This window comes from Seriola dumerili, unplaced genomic scaffold (assembly GCF_002260705.1).
Source record: "Seriola dumerili isolate Sdu_G_001 unplaced genomic scaffold, Sdu_1.0 BDQW01000012.1, whole genome shotgun sequence".
Lineage (NCBI taxonomy): Eukaryota > Metazoa > Chordata > Actinopteri > Carangiformes > Carangidae > Seriola > Seriola dumerili.
The window spans coordinates 1872424-1888075 of NW_019174267.1; the positions used below are offsets into that span (position 1 = coordinate 1872424).

Below are 15652 nucleotides of genomic sequence, written 5' to 3' on the forward strand. Positions count from 1 at the left end.
GGTCTGTGATGGTCTGTGATGGTCTGTGATGGTCTGAGTGGTCTGTGATGGTCTGTGATGGTCTGAGGGGTCTGTGATGGTCTGTGATGGTCTGTGATGGTCTGAGGGGTCTGTGATGGTCTGTAATGGTCTGTGATGGTCTGAGATGGTCTGAGGGGTCTGTGATGGTCTGTGATGGTCTGAGGGGTCTGTGATGGTCTGAGGGGTCTGTGATGGTCTGTGATGGTCTGAGGGGTCTGTGATGGTCTGTGATGGTCTGTGATGGTCTGTGATGGTCTGAGGGGTCTGTGATGGTCTGAGGGGTCTGTGATGGTCTGTGATGGTCTGTGATGGTCTGAGGGGTCTGTTACTGGTTTAACAGCCCCTCCTCCACACACTGTCAACACTCAGAGCTCAGCCTCTCTCTCTCTGCTGGTGTAAACAAGCCTCGCTCGCCCTTCCCTGAAGCACTGACCCAGAATCCCTCTGTTTGTTTAACAAGTCTTTGTTTGAGTCTGTGCTGATGAAAGACCAGGACCAGAACAGCAGGCGGGCAGACTGCCAAACACCTGAGGCCCCGCCCAGGTAACATCCTGTCTGGTTTCTACAGGAGAGGAAGAGGAAGAGGATCTATGTTCATTAGATTCTAATTAAACTGTAAAACATTATAATTGTTATCACAGTCTGGGTCACACACATACACACACACACACACACACACACACACACACACACACACATACACACACACACACACACACACACACACACACAAGAAAGTACATAAAACCACCACACACACTGTCCCACAGAGACAACATGGGAGTGTGTGTTAGTGACCTTTCCTTGTGGTTCTTTTATTACATCCACCCCACAACGCCCCCCCACCCCCACACACACACACACTGTGTATCCTTACATGACTCCAGCAGTGAACTGTCTAATTACAAAGCTGCAGCTCTGAGCCAATCAGAGAGAGTGAAACATGAGACCCCTCCCCCTCCCTCTCTGATTTCCTAGAAGTCTGTTGGACAGACTCCTCCTCACATTCCTCTGCAGCTCCAGTAGAAACACAGAGAGGTTAAAGGAGCAGTCCAACACTTCCTGAGGCTCAGAGCTCACCTGGACACACCTGAGTTCAGTCTGTGCAGCTGCTACATGAGCTGTTGTTGAGAAAACACACAACAACAACAACAACAACAACAACACCATCTCTGACCTCTGTTGTCTCTGTTGTCACACTGTGATGTCACAACGCAGAGCTTCACTTTATGTTTTATATCTGCAACAAAAACTCCATGGAGACATCACGCTGTTCTCCAGAAGGATGACCATGAGGCCGACTGAAAACTCTAGACTGAGAGCATGGGGAAACTGTTAGCCTATCTTAGCAAAAAGACAGGAAGCAGAGGGAAACTGTTAGCCTATCTTAGCAAAAAGACAGGAAGCAGAGGGAAACTGTTAGCCTATCTTAGCAAAAAGACAGGAAGCAGAGGGAAACTGTTAGCCTATCTTAGCAAAAAGACAGGAAGCAGAGGGAAACTGTTAGCCTATCTTAGCAAATAGACAGGAAGCAGAGGGAAACTGTTAGCTTAGCTTAGCTCACAGCCATCTGATTTAGAACATGGGGGTCTGTCTTCACCTCTGAGGCCCAACTTGGCCTTGGTGTCCAGCAGCGCCTGTTGGACTTGCTGTGGCTGGGTGATGTCCACTTGGAGGAGGGTGAGGCGGGGGGAGCAGGTCCTCTGCAGCTCTTTGGCTCCGTCTCCTGACAGGTCCAACACTGTGGCGAACACCTCCAAACCCAGAGCGTCCAGACGCTTTGCTGCCGCTTTCCCGAAACCAGAGTCACAGCCTGCAGAGACACAGACAGACGTATTACCTGTCTGTACAGGTGATGCTCCATCACTACAATCATCACACACAGAAGACAGTTCTCTGATGTCTGATCCCTCCATGTCCTCAGCTCCTGCCTGTGAGGCTGCAGTCAGGTGCTCCAATACACTCTGTGTGTGTGTGTGTGTGTGTGTGTGTGTGTGTGTGTGTGTGTGTGTGTCTGTGTGTGAACTTTGCGTTACGGGAAGAAATCAGGGGATTTTTGGAAGGGGGGTAACAGTTGAGACTGTTTTGATGTTTGATTGCAGATGTTTGACTACTCACATGAAACCCAGTGTTCAGCAGCCCTCACACTTCTGTATCTGTATCTGAAACACATCATGTTTCCTATTAACATAATGAGGAAATGTCGTTCACATGTTGACGCTGAACGCATCGCTGACATGCTCACAGACCCCCCCCCCCCAAGATGCTGCTATAGTTAATGGATGTGGCTCCACTCACTAAAGTACAACCACATGATACAGCCACACATTGACAGTGTAACTCCAGCAGGTTACAGACTGTTTCTACAGTGGAGCTCTTCTTCATGTCCTCTCAGACACATGTCTCTGTCAGTCTCTGAGTGAACTGAGTCTGTCTGTTCTCAGAGGATGTGTCTTCAGACCTGTCCTCTGACTCTCTGCACACAGCACAGACGTTCGTGTCCACATATGTTTTCCCAGGACGCAGAGTCCCTCAGAAACAGCCCCCGCTGGGATCTGTCACGTACCCCGCGGCTCCCCGGCTTCCCAGAAGTCCCGGCACCTACAACCTGATCCTCTGCAGTACTCGCTGTTCCGTTTGTTCTTTTGTGCGGCGGGTGTCTGAAAGAGCTGCTGGCGGGAGCGTGGAGGCGTTGGCTCGCCGCCGCACGCCGTGTCCTTGGAGGGTTTCCAGAGAAGAAAGATAGAGTGAACGCTGGCTCCAGAAATAAATACCACAACCACACACACACACACACACACACACACACACACACACACACACATACACACACACACACACACACACAGAATTACACTGTGATTTCACATGCCAGCCTCTCAGTGTTTCAGTGTTGTGAGCGGTGTGACAACTGTGTGTGAGTGTGTGTGTGTGTATGTGTGTGTGTGTGTGTGTTCTCAGGTTTCCTTGCTCTCACACTCAAACTACACTTATAAAAGAGCAGAACCTTGATTTGTGTTGAACTCCTTCAAACCTTAGACAGGTGAGGAAGAGTGTGATGAAGATGAGTGTGATAACAACGAGTGTCACTGTCACATTATGATCCTCCAGTTGTATCCCTGAACAAAATTTAAAAAAATTATTTTCAAAAATTCTTTTTGAAATCAGGTTGGTTACGGTGTTATTACTTGTTATTACTTGTTATTACTATGTTATTACTTGTTATTACTGTTATTACTACAGTCTTGTTATTAGGTTGGGAAGTTGTAAATGTCACATGAGATTCTCTCCTTCCCTTTGTTTACTGTTTTTGTCCTGCACCTGAACTGCACACCATCCACACTGTAACAAATTGCTGTAAATTTACGGGAAAATGTCAACAGTATAATCCTGTTATCTTTAAAAACAGTATATTACTGCAAATTTTTCTTGGTGAAATTGTTTACAATGCTATTTTACAGTATTACTGCTTGGAGGAAAGAAAACTGTAATTTACAATATCTTTTGCAATGCATTTTGGGAAAACAGAGAGTGAGACATGTTTGACTGGACAATGCAGTTTGATTTTTTCCGCCCTTCTTGCACTGTTTGTTAGCATAGGCAAACTACATCACAATCAAGTTGTATTGATTATCTAGTAGAATGCCATCAAACAAAACAAGTTATCTTACCTGTAATGTTAGTCTTTAAGCCAGAGATCTCCTCTGGACTTATCTTTATGTTTAGGGGTTATTTCGCTAAAATGAACTGTATTCAGAGTGAATGTAAAGAGCATTGGACTTGAATTAAGTTTAAGTCATTTGAGATCAGAGTCTGAGCTGACAAACACACAAGCAAACAGTGAGTACTTGAGTGAGTCAGCTAACGTTAGCTACTTCGATGTACAGCTGTACAGTTGCTAAGTGGTAAAACATCCTTCTGTTGTGATCTGAAAACATTTGTAACACTGGAGTGGTGACTTTCATTCTGCCATTTCACTGGCGGTTTCACCATGTGCCAGAGAGAGGAGCTGGACTCTGATCCTGATCCTTCAAACTACAGGATGAGTTTCATCTTAACTTTACTTTGTGTTAGCATCTGCTAAGCGCTCGTCTCCAAAGGACGCTGCTGATTTTATTTAGATAACGTTACTTTACTGTCGGGACTGAATTGACCAGGACCTTGTTTGCTAATTATTACTATGAACAGAGCAAACATCATGTGGCTGTTCAACACGGTTCAGTTCTATATCAGACCACCTTATAATGTATGTGGGAAAAAGAACAGGACTCATCTGTGAATGGGTAGAAGGATTTCAGTTTCCGTGTCACGTATCATTTGCAGTGTGACAGTGTCAATGAGGTTTTTTCTTTGTCAAATTTCAGGTGAAACACCAGGAAGCTGTATTCACCACTTCATGATCAGCACTGAGGGACATGACCTTTGTGAGGTCACCCAGCCAGCTGACCACGCTCCCTGCAGTCTTTTCTACCCACTACAACTTCAATCTTCAGTCCCAAGATGACGCTGCATGCACACTGGAATAATTCAAAGGTGAGATGCTCACATCCTTCAGCTGATACTGTGAGCTCACAGCAGCTTTGATCATGTTGACCTTGTGTTTGTTGAGTTTCGTCTCACATGTTACATATGAGCTGCCTAAAACAGCTGATTACTGGAGGTGAAGGAAGCGTTTCTGAGACTCATCAAGGTGAAACAAACTATTACCTAATCTGCACCATGAAAGTTCCTATTTCCAAACTGTAAATACCAGCAACAGCATGGTACCGTTAATTTTACAGTAAAATAATGACAACCCTGCTTCAAGTTGTTTACTGTTTTTTAACGGCAGAACATTTAACAGTGCACGTCCATCTCTTCAGCCACCAAGATTCAATGTTCAAGGTTCAAGATTCAAGATTGAAGGTTCAAGGTTCAAGATTCATGATTCCAGGTTCAAGGTTCAAGATTCATGATTCCAGGTTCAAGATTCAAGGTTCAAGGTTCATGATTCAAGATTCAAGGTTCAAGATTCATGATTCAAGGTTCAAGTTTCAATGTTCAAGATTCAAGATTCATGATTCATGATTCAAGGTTCAAGTTTCAAGATTCATGATTCAAGGTTCAAATTTCAAGGTACAAGATTCATGATCCAAGGTTCAAGATTCAAGTTTCAAGGTTCAAGATTCATGATTCAAGGTTCAAGTTTCAAGGTTCAAGATTCATGATTCTAGATTCAAGGTCCAAGATTTATGATTCAAGATTCAAGGTTCAAGTTTCAAGATTCATGATTCATAATTCAAGGTTCAAGATTCATGATTCAAGATTCAAGGTTCAAATTTAAAGGTACAAGATTCATGATCCAAGGTTCAAGATTCAAGGTTCAAGATTCAAGGTTCAAGATTCATGATTCAAGGTTCAAGGTCCAAGATTTATGATTCAAGATTCAAGGTTCAAGGTTCAAGGTTCAAGATTCAAGGTTCAAGATTCATGATTCAAGATTCAAGATTCAAGTTTCAAGACTCACTTGTTTACAGTCAGAAGATGAATCGTGCTCCTCCAGGCACACGAATCGTTTACAGGAGCAGGAGAGTGAATGAGGTTCAGTGTGTGAAAGGTTTCAGAGAGGAGAGAGGTGTCTGGTTTCTGGGGCGGTTGGGGTCCATAATGAGGCCTTGCAGACTCAGTGCTGTTTGAAGATTTTCTCTTTAAATGAGCCACATCTCAATGACCTCACTCCTCATCACTTCCTGGATCGAACCAGAAGCTGGTTTTGTGTTTGATCCTTCAGACCCTGTGAACCAGTTTCAGAGTCTCCACATGTCTGACCACACAGAAACGTCCTCGTCTGAGACACCAGTGATGTTTCTGTCTCTGTGTCTTCAGGTCCTTAGGGGGCGGAGCCTACAGACCACACACTGTCCCACATTCCTCACCTGCTCCACCCTGACCCCTCACAGGAGGTGGAGAGACTGACAGACATAGAGTCGGTCCAGCTAATTCTGACTGATGAATGCTGACCCCACCTGACTGTCCACAGTTGTCAGGCCCCTGGAGGACGGCCAGGGCCTCTCTGAAACAGCAGCTGAGAGGACGGTCCACAGTGATGGTGGATGATTAAAGGTGCAGACTAGAGTCTGAACATGTGGGCCGTTCTCGCTGCAGGAGGCGGAACGGCGCTACGAAACGGGGCCAAAGCTCCGAGGCTCCGAGGGGCCCCACAGAGGAAGAAATAAGCAGGGATCTATGCAGAGAAGGCCAAGCGCTGAGAGATGTGCGTGGTTAAAAACACACATATCTGTCAACATCTGCACACAGCAGCTCCACCCTCAGAGATCAGGTTAGTACAGACAGGAGGTCTCACTCTGCTCCATCAGACTCTAATTTACTTCATCAATAGAACATAAGTAAAACACACAAAAAAGTTTGTTTCTGCGGTACCTCTCAAAACAAAAGTTAGAGTACTTCACAATAAAAGCATTAAATATTAAAACAAGCAACAAATAGTAGAAATAGTCGAACAGAAATAATAAAAAAAAGAAGAATGTTCATTAAAGTCTAGTGAGATGATGTCAGAGTATCTAACAGGTAAATGATCCAGTTCAGGGTTAACGACAGTGTAAGCTCAGACTCTTTCTATTTTCAGCCGAGCTCTGAGAACAGGCAGCTCACTCTGCTTCGTCTCAGAGACTCTGAGTTCCTGGACACAGTGATTCAGTCTGTCCTCAGGGACAGAGCCTGGTGGTCTGTGACCGAAGTGGATCTACAGTGGAGTAACGACTCTCTGAGCTCTGTCTTTGTTTTGGATGGCTACAGCTGACGAGTCACTGAAGATGAATCTGACAAACATCTCTGAAGGGAAAATGAAGAAAGACGTTTCTTAGAAAAATGAAACTATAGTTTTCAGGATATTCTCCAACAAAGATGGGGTTGTGTTTACACCTGGTTTTCCACGCAGGTGGAGGTTTTGACACAGGTTTGGTCTGCATCACCAAAAACTGTGGGTTGGACACAGAAAATCTGATGTATTGAAGAGATTTACATCATGGAGACATACAGAGTAATGTACAGAACATCTGAGGCAGAGATAAGGACAAAAAGGTCTGAGTGTTCCCAGAGGAACAGTGGGAACAAGAACTGTGAAGGGGAACCAGGACTCTTCGAGAGCTGGTGTCCGGACAACCTGAGGGACCAGGTAAGAAGAACCTGGGTCAGGGAGGAGCTTCAGAAGTCTCTGCAGAGATGGAGAAGCATCTCAGCAGCTCTCCATCAATCAAGTCTTTATGGTCGAAAGACAAGACAGAGACACTGACAGGAAAAGACATGAGGCAGTCTGACTGACAGACTTTAAAGACACCAGGAGGAACCAGACTCTGGTCTGAGCAGACTTAACCTGAACAGATCAAATGTGGTTGTATGTTAAAGAAACATTGACTGTTGAGTGTTTCTGAAAGTTGAATATTTCATATATTCTTTACTTGATGATAAACAGAGCTGATTCCAGGAGATTTCACTTTTCTTTTCCTCAGAGTTAAAGCAGCTGTGTGCGAGCAGGTTGGTGTTAAAGGTTTAAAACAACTGTTTTAGAGGAAGAAGAAGGAGGAGGAGGAGGTTTGTTTGAGATTTGCCTGCGCAGGAGGATGAGCATGTGAGCTGTCAGACTGTTTTATTAAAAAACTCCAGAGGTGGGAGGAGAGAAACCTATCTTCTGCTGTGGTCGAGAGGTCAGGATGTCTTATATCCAGCAGACAGATACATCTGGAAACCATCACAACATCGCGTTCCATCTTAATCAACGCTGTCAGAGAAACATCATTTACTCTGGGGAACACCGGGGAATGTAAGCAGGTCACACAGGGTTCAAGACTCTCCACGGGTCCTTCAGGAGATTCAGTCAGTGCTTAAGAAGCTCCTGCAAGTCTTAGATGAGGTTCTATCGATCCTCAAAGGGGATCAGGTGTCCATGTTGAGGTTTAGGATGATTAAAGTTTCTGAACATGCTTGAAAAGGTCTGAACAATCCTTGGGAAGGATTTAATGGTTCTTAAGGATGTTCTATGTATCCTCTGGAAGTTCTATGGGTTCTTGAGGAGGTTCGTCCCAAGAGATTCAGTGGGTCCTTGCTGATGTTTTAGTGATTTGTGAAGAGATCTTTAATGAAGGTTCTACAGATCCTTCTAGATGTTCTGGGGGGGTCCTTGAAGAGGTCTTTGATGTGGTTCAAGGGCTCTAGAAAAGGCTCAAGTGTTCCTTGAAAAGGTTCTGTCGGTGAGGTTAGGAGTCCTTGATGAGATGAAGTGGTTCCTTGAAGATATTCCATGTGTGCTTGAGAAGATTTTTGATCAGGGTCTAGGTGTACAAACTGTAGAGGTCCTTGATACAGTTCTAATGGTTCATGGGGAGCCTGTGATTGTTCTTCAGCATGAACATGTTCTTGTAGGGGTTCTGTAGATCCTTACTGGGGATCTAGAGATACTGATTAGGTTCTATGGTGGTTTCTTTGGTCCAAGTGTCCTAAAAAAGGTAGGAGTCCCTGAAAAAAGCTGGGCACCCTTGATGAGGTTCCATCAGGAGGTTTCTTGAAGACATCCAAGGGTTTTTGTTGAGATTCTTGGTTTCCTTGATGAGATAAGAGGTTCTGTTTCACAGAATGTAAGAACCTCTTGGTGGGGTACCACATGACCTCTGGGTCTCTGTTCCTTGGTGGGGTACCACATGAACTCTGGGGTTCTGTTCCTTGGTGGGGTACCACATGAACTCTGGTACTTTCTGCCCAGATATTGAGCAACGTTTTCAAACTGCTGCTGGTGTTTGTTCTGTTATAAAGGGAACTGGTTTCTGTGAAAACAGTGAAGACCACTGTTGCTTCATCACTTGGAAACTGTGCAGGAACAAACAGTCGTCCAACTGTGAGCAGAGGTCATGTGACAGGAGGAGGAACCGATGACGAGTCAAACTGACAATGATCAGCATCAAGAACTGTTCAGACCAACTGTGTTTATCACTATAATCAGAGAACAGAAGACTCATCAGCACTGACTCTGTATTTACATTAAACTGAAACCTGATGGACACTCTGCTGAGGAGGGAGGAAATGACTGATGGTTGGAGTAGGAAAGTGCAGAGAAATGGGAGCAATAAAGGAAGGAGATGAAGGAAAATAAAGTGTCATGGCTGCAAAAATAAGAAGAAGAAGGAGAAGAAGGAGAAAAAAAGAAGAAGAGTGGAAGAAGAAAAAATATAAATTAAGTAAAAATGTAGAGAGAAGGAAAAAAAATAAAGGAAAGGAAAAACAGTGTGGAGGAAAAATGCAGGGAGGGGAGGAGGGAGGTCACAAGGACGAGAGGAAAGGAAGAAATAAGGAGAAAGGAAAAGGAAGGACACATGTAAAAGGAAGAGAGAATGATAAAATGGTAAAAAAAAATAAAGGGACAGAGAAGATTATAAAAGTCAGAAGGAATAAGAAGAAAAAGAAGAAAAAGAAAGAAAGCAATAATCAAAGGAGAGAAGAAGAAGAGTGTCAGAGTCTGAAGACTGAGGTCTGACTGTGGGGAAGTCTTGTTTCTGTTGGACCAGTTTTACTGCAGCTGTGTAACTGAAACCTTTGGACCAGAGATCAGTCTCTCCTGAGAACCAGTCCTGGACTCCGGCCAGAGATCATCTCCTTCAGCCGACTGATACCAGGAAACCACATGAAACTGTACATGTAGGGGAAAACCACTGTACTATAGCTGCCCCCCCTCTGCCTGTCCCTCTTGAACCACTTCCAGACTGTCCTCAGCCACATTCACACTCTGCTCCAAACTGAAGTCTCTCAGCATGAGGTTCAGGCATTCATGTGTCCCTCAGGATGAATCGACTGTAGTGACCTCTGACCTTTGGTCCAGCTCTTTAATGTGTCCATTCCTTTAGTGTAGTCACCAGTCTGAGGTGTCCGTCCCGTCTAGGACGTCTTCAGGGGACACAGATGCTGGTGGAGGTCGTTAGGAGTTGGTCACTGTAAGGGTTAAACTACTGGTCCTGATTCAGTTCACTTCAAAGACCACGGATCAGCTGAAACCGTTAACTAGCCCATAGGTCACAGGTCGTCTGTGCAGCAGGTTATTATGACATCACAGTTAGGTTTTGTTGCTAACCAACATCTAGTGGTCGTAGTGATGATGACGGTAGCAAAGGGAGAAGTGTCGGTGACGTAGTATAGAGAGAGACAAAGTCCACGTCAGTAGGAGGTGGTGGATGGGTGACTGTGACACAGGATAGTGGTGTTTGATTCCCATGTTGTTTCTATTATCTGACCGTTCATTATTATTATTGTAACCATGACAACAGAGATTGTCTAATGTTGAGTAAGTACTTACTTTAACCCAAATCACCATCTTTTCCTAAATCTTACTCAGCCATGACTGTTATTACAGTAACCATGGCGACGAAGGTAGGTACTCCAGTCTTGAACAAAGTCTGTGTGTCTATTATTGTAACCATGACAACCGACGTCCAATACACCTGCCGCCAAAGGGGCACTATTTCAGGAGACACACCTGTGGGATGCATCAGATGGTTGGTGGTTGTTCAGGTTGGAGGAATTGTTAGCTCCATCACACAGACATCTAACAGCAGCATGAGGAGTTTAAGTACAGCAGTGAGTTACAGCGCCTCCTGGAGGCAAAGAGCTGGAACAGGAGGTGATCTGACATGATTTGATATAATCTTTGTGCACTTTGATTGATGGAGGTTTCCATCCAAACAGTCAAGCTACCACAGTCAAACACAGGAGTTACTACAGAGGGAGTCAACGACCTGTACACCTGCTACTACCCCCCCACCCCGAACCTGTGTGCCTCGCTGGCTGAGAGTCTGAGGGCTTCGGGAGGTCTCCTGCAGCCTGTGGCGCTGCCTGATCAGTGAGACCTACGACTTCAGTCCTCATCCTTGGAAGAATGTGGCTCTTTGTGGGACACTTAGCTTTCTAAGAGGTTTACTGGCCATTTTTCCATCCTGAGTGACCCCACACTGACCTTCAGCTCTCGGCAGAGCCAATTAACAACCAGCGACTGATAGAGGTCTCGATCTGAACCAGTTACAGCTCCTGTTAGACGTTGCCTGTTTTAAAAAGTAAATGTTCGCTGGGCCTCGAGGGAGGAACGACTTCCAGACTGAAACCAGACCTGAAACCTGAAACAAAGGCACTGTGTGACTCTGGTCGTTGTGAGACATTGCATCCGATAAAGTTAATGAAGTTTCCTAATGGCACGTGGAGAGAGGTGACGTTAGGTTGTGTGCAGGTCTCAGGGATTTTGAACTGTGTTGCCTTGACATCAGACGACCTCCTGCAGCCAGACTTGGCTAGTAGACTGCTGAGTCTGCATTATGTTGTTCAAAGAAACCAGGAATCAAGACAAGTTGGACTGAGCCGACTTTCTTTTTCTGGTCCCTGCTGGTTGATTCAATCCATCAGTGGTCAGTGTTTCCTGACAGTATTCTCTATATCTTTGTATGTTGTGGATCTATAACAACGTCACAAGACTTTTCCTGGAAACACCTGCAGGTTGTACTTGTACTATCTCGGTGCTGGTGCTGGTGCTGGTTCTGGTTCGGAACCTTCTAACCTTCTAAGGATTTACCACAGGATCGAGATCCACCACATCAGTACATCACTGGATACGTCTGTACCTGCCTTCACAACAACACTAGCAACAAAGAACAAGAACAACAACAACAAGGGCAGACGACATCATCTCGTGTTGGTCCTGACTTAATGAGTTTACACCGGCATCTAAATATTTAACATTTCCAGATTTTTTATTAGTTGACCAAAATTTATTTAATCATTAAAGTAATTTTTCATGTAAAAACCTTGGACAAAATAATTATTCAGTCAATTGAGAAAATAATTAGGGGATTCATTAATAATCAAAATAACTGAGAGTTAAGAGAGTAAAGCTTCCAATTGTATGGGCTAAAGAATGAACTATTGTTTAACATCAGCACCTGAAAGTGGTGCCAGAGGAGGATCATCAGGGTTATTAGAGTTCATCCTCAGGGAACATGAAGGTCTGAACCACAGTCCAACAGCTGGTTCAGTCTGGACCAGACTGATGAACCTAACACCTGATCAGCTGTAAAAGCACATCATGTTCCTCCTGAACAGTTTCACTGTTGTGTAGAAACATGTTTGTTGTAGCTGCACGGTTTGTTATAGTGTCTGTTCGAGGTCAGACTGACTCATGAACACTGAACATCACGGAGGAGACAGTTTAAAGTGGAATAACTTTAGTTTAATATCAGTCTGTTTATGAACATGTCATGAGCAGCTGTGATTTACAGGTGAGCTGTCTCACCTACGTGCCTGCTCTCAGTCACAGACTAAGCCCCGCCCCGTGACTTTCCTCTGGTTTATTGTGTGAATCAACAGCTCAGAGCTGCTGTTTGTTTAACCTACATTTTCTTTCCTTCAGATAAAAGCAGCAGTTGTTCCTGAGCCGGAGGAGACGAGGACCACACCTCAGTCCAAAGTCTGACAGCGTGAAGTCTGCAGCTTTCTCACTTTACCTCTTTAATAAGACGTTGGTTTAATGTTCCACTCTCCTTCTGTTTGAGGCTTTTTTTTTTCTCTGTGTTCTGTCTTCTCTGTGTTCTCTGTTCTCTGTGTTAGTTTAGTTTAGTTTCAATTTAGTTTTAGTTTAGTTTAGTTTAGTTTAGTTTAGTTTAATTCAGTTTAGTTTAGTTTAGTTTAATTCAGTTTAGTTTAGTTTAGTTTAGTTTAATTCAGTTTAGTTTAGTTTAGTTTAATTCAGTTTAGTTTAGTTTAGTTTAGTTTCATTCAGTTTAGTTTAGTTTAGTTTAGTTTAATTCAGTTTAGTTTAGTTTAGTTTAATTCAGTTTAGTTTAGTTTAGTTTAGTTTAGTTTAGTTTAGTTTAGTTTAGTTTAGTTTAGTTTAGTTTAGTTTAGTTTCACAGTGAACTGAATGTCTGTTGGTTAGAGACGTGACCTCAGGTGTGACCTCAACTGTAAGATGTTATAACAGACGTTTCCACACTTTATAGCTTAACAGAGAAAATAATCATATCAATATTCAATAATGAAAACACTGATTGATTTCATCCTGTTACCTGACCGTTTAACCACTTGTCATCTCAGGTTTTACCTTTACAGAAAAATGTGAGTGAGCAAACTGTCCGTCCATTTTCAGCCTCACCTGGGCAGCAGTTTGTGACAGTGTGTATTCAGGTGACATGAGAGAAGACAGGGAATTATTAATTGGCAGATCTGATTATCTCATTAACCTCGGCAAAGAGTCAGAGCTGCTGTCAGGCAACAAAGATGTGATTAAGTCTGCCGGTCCACACACACACACACACACACACACACACACACACACACACACACACACACACACACAGGTCCATAAACTCATCAGTCCTCTTATCAGGCTCAGATAACAGAGACGAGGAACCTGAACACAGCAAACACTCTGCTGCTGTATCCCGCCACGCTCTGACTTTTATTCTAAAGGAGAACCCCTCCCCCACCCTCCACCCCCCTAGGAGTCTATTGTTCACTAAGTTTATTCCTCATGACACAAACACACAGAGTGGTCCCTGTGGGATGAGATCTGATCCCTGATCTGGTTTTAAAACAGATCCAGTTCAGTGTGACCTCCACTGATCATTGACAGTCACAAAGAAGATTATCAAACTTCTGCTTTAACCTCTTCAAGCCCAGAGTCTCTGAGTCTCCACTTAGATCATAGATCTGGATCACAGATCACAGATCCTCCGGACCAGAGTCTCCGCTCACTGTTAAAGGTCTGTCAGCTGCAACTCTGCTGCCTAAACGTTTCCAGAGTCCCTGAACTGGTCCTGATCACAGATCACAGATCCTCCAGTGGCTTCAGTCGCTTTTGTAAAATAAACAGACTGATTCTTTTCTGACAGAGAGCTGATGATGAAGACAGTGGGATATGGTTGAAAGCTTTTACATTCAGTCATTCACTCATCTGTCACTTTTACCCAGAGAGAATCACAGTGAGGGACTGAAGCTTCAGGAGAGTCCTGGTGTCAGGACTAAGACTACATCTGTTTAATAAGAGTGAACAGTCAGTTCAATGATCAGGTTTGATTCTTTTCTAACAACAGACACAGACACTGTGTGTGAACCTTGTATCTCCATTTTGGTGATATTCATGCTCTTACATCAGCTGAAGGATTTCATGATCCTGCACAAGTTCAAACCATTTTCCAGACCCCCTACACAGGACCTCCTAGCCTGGACCTCCTAGACTGGACCTCCTAGACCGGACCTCCTAGACCAGACCCCCTACACCAGACCTCCTACACCAGACCTCCTACACCAGACCTCCTAAACCAGAACCCCTGCGTTCCTGAATCCAGATCCAACACATTAAACATGAAGCTATTTTTCTCAAACAACTGAAGGTTTGAAGAAACAACTCCACATCTAAGAATAAAGGTGCAAACAGCTGATTTCTGCAGTCTGCCAGTCACACTCTCACATCTGAGTGAGTGGGAGGAGCCTCCTCTTACCTGTGATGAAGACTGCCTTGCCGTGGACGGGCAGGGTGGTGGGTGGCGGGACAGTCCTGGCTGTAGAGTAGAGGCAGCAGGCAAGGCAGAGCAGGGCCAGGAGCAGTACGGCCGGCAGGCAGAACGCCCACAGCCGCTCCACCAGCACTGTGGCCCCCAGCCAGGCCACCACAGTGGGGGCGGTGCTCAGGTGGGACGCCAAAATCTTCTTCATGGCTCCACCGACAAACACCGTCAGAACGCCCAGGTATATCCAGAAGGGAAGAGTGTAGTCATCCATCATCAGAGAGGACTGTGCTGCACCTGAGTTACCTGTCGGTCTGATTTCTTTCTCTCTGTCTCTTTGTCTCTTTGATTGTTTGTCTCTTTGACTCTGTCTTCTGGTCTCTGTCTCTTCTTTACTCCAACTTCAGTTAAACTCAGAGAAGAGCAGTGAGTCTGTTCTTCAGTCACTCAGACTCTGTGTGTCTCTCGACCGCTCTCGCTCTCTGCTTTACACACACTCTGTCACACACTCTGTCCACTCAGAGTGTAGCAGCCGGTTCAGAGCTTGTCCCTCCTCTCCCTCCGTCTCTCAGTGTATATATAGAGGAGAGCTGCAGGGGGGAGGGGCTAAGGCTGCAGCCCTGCATCTAATCTGCAGCCCACACACACACACACACACACACACACACACACACACACACACACACACACACACACACACACACACACACAGAGTTTCCTCACGAATACTGAGTATAGATTATTGAATGTTGAGTATTTTTAAGTTTTCTGAGACATAGAAAACTGGAGATACGGGATTCTAAGACAGAGACTGTGACAGTGAAGCCTAACTAAACCACCAATTTTCATGGTTCAGGATATAACTAGTAAGTGGACCTTGAGTTATGGTTGTTCTGTTTTTCATGTGGAGATACAAACTTTTTCACCTGGTGAGTTAAAGAGGCCACACCTCCTCCTGGTCATGAAGATGTGTTGATGTTTCTTCATCTCCAGTCTGTATGAAGGACTGTGATGTGATTGAGAGCTCCAGAAAAAGTAAGTCGACCTTGATTCGTTGTTCTGTCAATACTGTTTCTGTCATGAATAAACCTTGTATCTAAACC

At 44.5% G+C, this 15652-nt stretch overlaps 1 protein-coding gene across 1 annotated transcript in view; it reads right to left on the bottom strand.

Annotated features, from left to right (window-relative positions):
• hsd11b2 (hydroxysteroid 11-beta dehydrogenase 2) overlaps nt 1–15086 on the bottom strand; it is a 21696-nt gene extending 6610 nt beyond the window's left edge. The window contains exons 1-2 of the mRNA XM_022750402.1: nt 14544–15086; nt 1622–1834 (exon numbers count right to left, since the gene is read on the bottom strand). Of these exons, the coding sequence (XP_022606123.1) occupies nt 1622–1834; nt 14544–14826 (496 nt within the window). The 5' untranslated portion in view covers nt 14827–15086. The remainder of the gene's footprint in view (nt 1–1621; nt 1835–14543) is intronic.
• Nucleotides 15087–15652: the final 566 nt, after the last annotated feature.